The sequence below is a fragment of the Lithobates pipiens genome, unplaced genomic scaffold (genome assembly GCF_037356315.1).
Source record: "Lithobates pipiens isolate NorthernLeopardFrog02 unplaced genomic scaffold, aLitPip1_a1.2 Scaffold_22, whole genome shotgun sequence".
Lineage (NCBI taxonomy): Eukaryota > Metazoa > Chordata > Amphibia > Anura > Ranidae > Lithobates > Lithobates pipiens.
In genome coordinates this window covers 153,992,227-154,001,296 of record NW_027507784.1, presented here as the reverse complement: position 1 = coordinate 154,001,296, position 9,070 = coordinate 153,992,227, and the positions used below count along the sequence as shown (strand labels likewise).

The 9,070-nt window shown below is 39.5% G+C and overlaps 1 protein-coding gene across 1 annotated transcript in view; it reads right to left on the bottom strand.

Annotated features, from left to right (window-relative positions):
• Positions 1–1,401: 1,401 nt before the first annotated feature.
• PLEKHM3 (pleckstrin homology domain containing M3) overlaps positions 1,402–9,070 on the bottom strand; it is a 291,262-nt gene continuing 283,593 nt past the window's right edge. The window contains exon 8 of the mRNA XM_077448491.1: positions 1,402–8,793. Within this exon, the coding sequence (XP_077304617.1) occupies positions 8,616–8,793 (178 nt within the window). The 3' untranslated portion in view covers positions 1,402–8,615. The remainder of the gene's footprint in view (positions 8,794–9,070) is intronic.

Sequence of the window (9,070 nt, the reverse complement as noted above, 5' to 3'; positions counted from 1 at the left end):
CTTCAGTGCTCGTCCATGCCACATCAGCTGTATCCTGGTTTTCCCGTTACTGTAACTTTGCAATTATATATTTTATAGATCTTGTGGTTGACGCCTCCTGAGAAAGCGGCATTGGCCGCAAAACTTGTTGAGGTCCACGTCTATACCTACTTAATTGTGCCTCTACATACCTGTGGGGGTTCTATAATTTTTAATCTTATTGTCATATGGATTTTTGCAACAATTGCTTTGATGTTTTTGTTGTAATTTATGTATACATTTTTGTATCTTTTGTAATAAATGCTATTTTTATCAATGTTCTATTGTATATTTGGGTACCGTGATAGTCCTATTCACCATAGGTGATTGAGGGCAATTTTTGAAGTAGCCCTTGTCCAATCCCCCCTTTTTTCTCATGCCACATCAGTGCTCATCCATGCCACTTCGGTGCTCATTTATGCCACATCCATGTCACATCAGTGCTCATCCATGCCACATCATTACTCATGGTAATTACGGTAGTTTCCTCCATTTAAGCTGACGGATAATTATGACAGTGCCCTTTATTTAAGCTGGCGGGTAATTACGGTAGTGACCTCCATTTAAGCTGATGGGCAATAACAGTAGTGCTCTCCATTTAAGCTGATGGATAATTATGGTAGTGTCCTTTATTTACTTTTTTTATTTTTTTATTAGTTCTCTCCACTCTTTTGAGTGCTGTCCACTTGGTCTTATAGTTACCTTCAGCCCTGATCCAGTGCTCTTCACTGTGTGACCCTGTTTGGAACAGCACAGCATTTCATTTGAAAATTAACGATTTGTATTGTGCATTCTCACCACAGCCCTATTCATTGCTATAGGAAAACCAAACTCATGGGGGCCTTTAACAGTCACTCCGAGGAAAGACTGTGAAGCTTGGAGCAGGACTGCACAGTGAAGTTGGCTGTATTAAGGTTGAAGCTAAGAAAAAAAGAAAAAAAAAACAGTACTCAAAGAGATAGTGAGAACTAATAAAAAAAAGAAAAAAAAGAAATAAAGCAGTGTTAGCTTTCTCTTTTTTTTATTACAGTAGATAAAACTGATTAACAATGTTCTGCTGATCCATGAAATAATACATCAAAGTTAAGTATCCCTTTACCTCTTACCTTTAGAATATGTAAAATCCCCACTAACTGCAGAAGTGGATTGGGATGCAAATCTGAATGTTTGATCCAAACCTAAGTCTGTTATCTCTGTATCAACAGTATGATTGTCAGGGAAAGTGATCAATTTATAGTAATGTTTGTAGTTTTTATCCTGCTTTTCAATAAACTTATCTTTGAAGACATTCCACAGTGCTGATCCTGTACACCATAGGAAACAAAGGATCCAGTTGGAAAATGCTTTGTTCAAATCTGCAGAAATGAAGGCACGTAAACACCATTCAGATATTCCATGCTTTTATTGAAACACCAAGAATGTATTTTAGAATAGTTAAATCCTCGGTTGGTTGAGATCCATTCATTGAATAAGAAGTTTAATCTGAAAGAGGTTGTATTACTAAGGCAGTATTAATGTTCAGAAATAGAGAGGTCTTAATGTGAATGTGAGCATTTAGTGCTGCCTAAGTAAAATCACATTTTTCAGCACAATCCTCTTTATATCCCTTCAAGCCTATATTAGATCTCTTGTATGGAAACAGTTCATAACAGATGTCATGTCTGATTTGATGAAGCCTGAGAAGAACACAGATGAGGTATTATAGGTAACACAATGGAGTAAACTGTAGATAGCAAACACCTATAGAATGATTGCCAATCAAGGTATAATAGTACAGGCCTTAAGTAGCATACAACAGATAATGTGTGGCAATATAGCAAGATCTCAGTACAAAGTTCTATTCATTATTTCATACTTTATTTGATGAGTTCTTAATGGAAAAGAGTTGCATGGTATTTCTGCAAACAATGCTATGCAATGAAACCTTTTTATTTGTTCTAGTGCATTAATCACATGAAAGGTAAAAAAAAAAATGAAAATAAATAGATAAATAAAGCCCTCTCGGCAAGTAGTACGGTGTATGGACCCTTTCATTCTTCATTGGTTACATGAACTGACATTCTACATTGACGAATGCAACTGGTTAATTCATTGGCTAAATTAAGTTGTACCTCCCAACTTTGGAATATGTTTTTTTTAGCTTAATAATACATATATGCATTTTAGAAGTTTTCAAAGAGTTGATCTCTCCTATTTAAGGGATTTGTTATTGATGTGGAAGAAATCTGACAGGTAACTCCTACATTGCATGAGTACCCTAGGCCAGTGGTTCTCAACCTCAGTCCTCAAGTACCCCCAACAGGCCATATTTTTAGGTTTTCCTTTATGTTGCACAGCTGTTTTAAATCAATATCAATGACATGTTATTGATAAGAGCTATTTTATAGATTGGGAAGTTCCGTAAACATGGCCCATTGGGGGTACTTGAGGACTAAGGTTGAGAACCACTACCCAAGGCCGACAAAGGGGTCAGTGTGTATTAGTGGCGATTAAGAAGTCTATGACATTATGGAACTCCATGTACCAAGAAAAATACAATTCATCAAAATGAAAAATCCAGGAAATTATATTTACAGTTCTGCTAGATAAACGGTTTCTGTTTTAGGACAATTTATATATTCTGTACAATTCAGATTAAGAAAAGCTTATGATTAGAGATAATAAAACAAAACACACACACCCTCTCATATTTAAGGGTGACAATATGAACTCAAGGCCTCCTCTCAAGTTTCATGAATACACAAAATGGGACAATGTAAGAATAGTAGAATAATCACGGTATAATTATTATGAGATTTGATTTCTCCACCTGTAAGATAAAAGGCACCATTATTTTTTAAACACATGGCATAAAACAAATCGCTCTGCCTTGCGTGTGGGCTTTTGAAAACCCTGTCATTGAACAAAACACCAGTTCCGAGTCATCTGCTGTCGTTTTTGCCACCCCAGAGTTCCAATTTTTGTACCATGCAGTTTAAAGCGTATGTGCGTCATTCCGAAATGCTCTGTATTTGTAAACAAAACATCAAATGCGTTTCATTATAAATTGTCCTGATTAATCCATTGTACAAAGCTTGCCCTTGATTTGTTTCTTTACAAAGAAAAAAAAAAAAATGAAAAGAGCAGTGTATTGTTTGTGTCCATACATATCGTCTCCTTGATGGTTTGCAAAGAAAAGAAAACCTAAGTGACTGTGTGCGGAACACCTGCAACCCTTCTCATCCAACGCACTGTAACCTGAACCCTAACAATAAATATCTTATACAATTATGAAGGCTCCTTTTAGAGGTTATGGTATTCTTTAGGAAATAATGGGAATACTACTTTCTAGCTCTGCAGATTTCTTTTAGAACATCTCTCTCCCTACAAGTTTACCGATTTTGGTTAAAAAAAAAAAAAAAAAAAAAAGTTGAAACAGAATTCCAGGCCCAAAATCTCCTTGAAAAATATTCCTTAATAATCACAGTAGATATAAATTAACTTCGTTTTCACAAATTACCTTTGCAAACCCAGATACTACACCATACAGGTAGCAGTGACACCGTCATTGGGATACGCATAGCCTTGGCAAAGCTACGGAAGGGACCCAGCAGGCTCCCTCACCACAGACTGCCTTCAGAAAACTAAAAGGGGCGGATACAAGACCAGTCAACCTGCACAAGGACAGAGAGCAGTAAGGACTGGTCTTTTTTTTTTTTTTTTTTTTTACAGCAAACCTCTGCTCAGAGGCAAAGTGCAAGCAGTGTTTCATGCTGAATTACTGATCTTAACCACTTCAGCCCCGGAAGGATTTGCCCCCTTCCTGACAAGAGCACTTTTTGCGACGTTTAACTGACAACTGTGCGGTTGTGTGACGTTGTACCCAAACAAAATTGACGTATTTTTTTCCCACAAATAGTGCTTTCTTTTAGTGCCATTTGATTGCCTCTGCGGTTTATATTTTTTGCGCTGTAAACAAAAAAAAAAGCAGCATTCTTGAAAAAAAAGCAATATTTTTTACATTTTGCTATAATAAATATCCACCAAAACTATATAAAAACAATTTGTTTTCCTCAGTTTAGGCTGATATGTATTCTACATATTTTTGGTAAAAAAAAATCAAAAAAAAAATCGCAATAAGCAAATATTGATTGGTTTGCCCTAAATGTATAGCGTCTACAAAATAGGCATTTTTAAGATTATTTTTTTATTAGTAATGGCAGTGATCTGCGACATTATGGCGGACACATATTTTTTATTATTCATTTTTTTTATTAGTAATAGTGGCGATCTGCGAATCTTATCGTTACTATGACATTATGGCGGACACATTGGACACTTTTGACACTATTTTGGGACCATTGTCATTTATACAGCGATCAGTGCTATAAAAATGCACTGATTACTGTGTAAATGGCAATGGCAGTGAAGGGGTTAACCACTAGGGGAGCGATGAAGGAGTTAAGTGTGTCCTAGGTAGTGATTCTAACTGGGGGGGTGGGCTTCAACACACGTCAGCGATCACTGCTCTCGATGACAGAGAGCAGTGATCTCTGTTATGACACTAGGCAGAATGGGGAAATGCTCTGTTTACAAAGGCATCTCCCCATTCTTCCACTTAGTGACACGATTGTGGGCACCCGGTGGACATTGAGTCCGCGGGACCCACGGTTACGGTGAAAGTGGCAGGCAAGTGCCGCTTCTTAAAGGGGAAGTACCTGTACGCTCTTTTGCCCCCCCGTGTCATTCTGCCAACGTCCATCGTCATGCAGCGGTCGGGAAACGGTTAAAGAAATACACAGAGAGCACCATAATGCAGGAATACACATGACTCTTGTATTTAGGCAATCTTTGTTTAGCTTGGAGTTTAGTTTTACGCATTATGAAGGGTACCATTATATTTTAGTAGAAGCAGGGCCGCTGATAGGGCAGTACAGCCAGCCCTCCTGTAGGGGGCCCGAGCTCTGTCACTTCAAAAGAGGGGCCCGGGAACCTGCAAGAGCAGGAGAGCTAGCCGAACTGCCTTCTGACATTTGTGGATCTCAAAACGCATGTCTTCTCATTGCATTTGGGGTGACATTAACAATTATTGTGCACCACAAGTTCTATGCGCATGTGCACCGCATTTCCAAAATGCACTGCAAATTGCCCATTACTTGTGCACTTGTCACACATGCAGGTATCCTCCAATGTGAATGTGGCCTAATGTCTCATATACACTGCAAGTTTACTTTTGCTAAACCCCACAGGCTGAACGAAAAAAAAAACCCTGACACCTCAGGTCAGAGCCTCTGTACTAACAATATAATGTTAGTACAGTGATCTCCCCTGCTATTCTATTGTGTTCTGACAAGGGGACGCCCCACCAGAACACTCAGGTCAGGGAGATGGTCAGCAGCCCTTTTTTGATCAAGCCCCTTCAACATAAGCCAGCTGTCATACCGGGCTGTATACATGCCATGGCTGCAATGCTTTACTTCAGAGCTGAGGCATTTGTACTACAGGCGCCAGAATTTGACAGGCAGCACCACCTGTCAAACTTCCCATTGAGTTCAATGGGGCTGCTCTGCACCTTGAAGCCAAATACTTGTCTTACAGCTGCAATGCGGTCTCGCAATGTAAAAATGTAAAATAAAAAAAATAAAAACAACAGGTGTCATGAGGCAGCAGTAGCAAGGCTCTTATTTCTGCAATGGCTGCAAAGCATACCATTGTGACCATGGCATTTTAGCAATTTGATTTCCCGGGGGCCCTGTCAGGTAGGTTGTAGGGGGCCCCGTGATTTCTAACAGCGGCCCTGAGTAGAAGTGCCTAATTTAGTTGGCATGCTATAATTCAATGGAAATAACAGGAAAACAACCCAAACTGTTGTCTTTCTCTCAGTACATTTTTTCCACGGCTTCCTTCTTTTCATCAAGGAACTCTTTTGAACCCGCTAATTTCCCCTCTTAAAAGTGTTATCTGCCTGGCTTACCTGTCATTGTGTTCCTTATATTTTTAAAAGGGATTCCAGCCAATACTTTTTTTTTTTTGTTCTGTATATGGTGCGGAAGGGTCAGAACCTCTGTCCATTTTTATTATTGCCTGAGGCCCCAATCCTCATTCCCTGGCTTCCAGCCCTGGTGACATGCATGTGATGTACAAACCTCATAAAGTAAACACCTTACTTTGCCTTCCCTAAGTGAACCAAATCCTCTGTTATTTGTGTCTTCAGTCTTACAGACACTACAGGCTCCATAGTGGGAGGATTCAGCAATAGAGACAGTGCTGTTAATAAAGTATGCAGTGTCCAGGACTAGGTGTCACTGATTGACAAGTTACAGGCTTGTGAATCAGTAGCCTGTTGATAGTCACGCCTCCTGCAACATTTTTTTTTATCTCACTGTAGTGCACACAGGCACAGACTACGAGTGGCAACTCTGCTTTCAATTTTGGAGAAGTGAGGCACTGTTGCCACGCCATCACCATCTGGCCTCATCTGGAATATGCAGTTCAGTTTTGGTCACCAATTCACAAAAAGGATATCGGTGAACTGGAGAAAGTGCAAAGAAGAGAAACCAAACTGATAAGAGGCATGGCGGAACTCAGCTATAGGGAAAGATTGGAGGAACTGAATTAATATTCTCTTGAGCAGAGAACATTAAGGAGGATATGATCAACATGTATAATATATAAGTGGTCCATATAGTGAACTTGGTGTTGAGTTATTTACTTTAAGATCATCACAGAAGACAAGGGGGCACACTTTACATCTGGAGGAAAAGATATTTAATCTCCAAATATGGAAAGGTTTCTTCACAATAAGACATGTGAAAATGTGGAATAGACTCCCTCAAGAGCTGGTTCTGGCCAGCTCAGTAGATTGCTTTGAAAAAGGACTGGCTTCTTTCCTAAATGAATATAATACGGGATACTAACATTTATAGGTAAAGTTGATCCAGAGAATATCCGATTGCCTCTCGGGGTATCAGGAAGGAATTTTTTTCCCCTGCTGTAGCAAATTGGATCGTGATCTGCTGGGGTTTTTTGTCTTCCTCTGGATCAAATGTGGGTAAAGGATTGTGTATATAGGATCGTATATATATTTTTTTCTCTTTTATAGGTTGAACTAGATGGACTCATGTCTTTTCTCAACCTAACTGTAACTATTACAGAAAACTGCAATGGGTGGACTTCACTGGGAGGATCAACAGATATTTGTGGAACTTTACAGTAATACTAAGCAAAACCTATGTACTTAGAATTTAAAGATGCATCACATATTTTTAATAGGAAGCCATAGCTCTATATTGATATTTGTCTGTGTTCCTTTTGGGGGTTTCCCTCACTCTTATCACCCAGACGAGAATTGGGGGAAATATGATCATTGGGGTTTCAGGCAGCCATAAAACTCTAAGCCCTTGTACACACGGTCGGACATTCCGACCACAAAATCCGTCAGATTTTTTCAGACGGATTTTGTCCGAAACTGGTGTTGCATACACACGGTCCAACAAAGTTGTCGGAAAATCCGATCGTTCAGAACGTGATGATGTTCATTCCTTACGACGAGACTACGTTCAGGCTAGTAGCCAATAGCTTTGGTCTCGTAATTTGATCTGAGCATGCGTGTCAATTTGTCCGATCGGAATTCTCTATAAACGATCTTGTTGGTCGGATATTCCGACGGAAAAAGTCAGATGGAGCCCACACACGGACGGATTATCCGACAACACGGTCCAATCGGACATTTTCCGTCGGAATGTCTGACCGTGTGTACAAGGGCTTAGATGTTCTAGGCCTTTGCCACTTTATCCTAAAAAAAAAAAATTATTTGGTTTCAGATACACTTTAATAATAAGGATTTTACGCTGACTTTATACTTTTACTAGATCTCAGAAAACATTGCATCCAGCAACAGCCAGACACTACAGTTTTTTTTCTTTGTAGAAAAAGGTCAACAATAGCAGCCCCCATAATTCCATTAATACGGGCTCCTTTTAAACAGTGAATAATGATAAGCACAAAAAAGCAAAAGCTGAGATTTTTCATGTCAGGTACAAAGAGAGGAACTAAGACTGGAGCAACCAATCAGCTTCTAGCTTTAATTTTCAAAGTTTAACTAAAAAGGCTGAAGGTAGAAGCTGATTGGTTATTATGAATGACTGCTTACATTTTAGTAAATCCCTCCCCTCGCACACCTCCACCCAATGATCTTTGCAAAGGGATACATGAGAAGAACTGAGAGTGGCAGTGAACAAGGTTAAGCATGGGGACAGAGTTCCCCATATGTGCATGCATTATAAAATAAATAACATTGCACCTTCCCATTTTAAATGACTCAAATCGCATTAGATAGAGCCTGAATAAATAATAGACACATGCAAGGAAATTGGGATCTTTTCTATTATGGTACATGTTCCTATTTTAGTTTTGGGGTAAGGTAAAGTTATCATTATAGTGCTTAGAACATTGGGTAAAGGGAAAAGTAATAAGTAAACTAATAGGTAGCTGAGTGCTTCCTTTGCAACATGTTAGCAGGTACCAACTATTACTTCCTAAATGATTTCTACTCAAGAAACTGGCTTGACTAGCAGCAGGAAAGGGAAATCAACTGCGATGACTTAGGACTGCGCCGGTCACGTGCTCTGATAAGACAGCTCAAACATACTGCAGGACTCTTCCAAGCTGTCGTCCACATTCAGCCTTTTCCAGAACGACTTCTGTTTCTTCTGCAGCTCCTTGCGCACGCATCTTGGGCAGGGGACAGTTTTCACTTTGCAGTCAGTGTGGAAGACAGCGCCACAATTTTCACACCTGAAATAGGAGGCAATGAATGAAATTCAAACTATAGCACTATTTAAAGCGGATCGCCCGGCAAACATTTAAATACACAGTTGATATACATATATGAAAACTTCCTTGTCTGCCAAGGATTCGCTTTTTCCCAAAATTTATAGAATCCTGCCAGACCTCACAGTCTGGCTTGTGACCCGACTCCTCTCTGCCACAGGTAAGCAATAAAGCAAGGTCACCTCCCTGCCCTCAGCCCATGGCTGGATAGTGAAGAAGCAGGAGAAACAACTCAACCCTC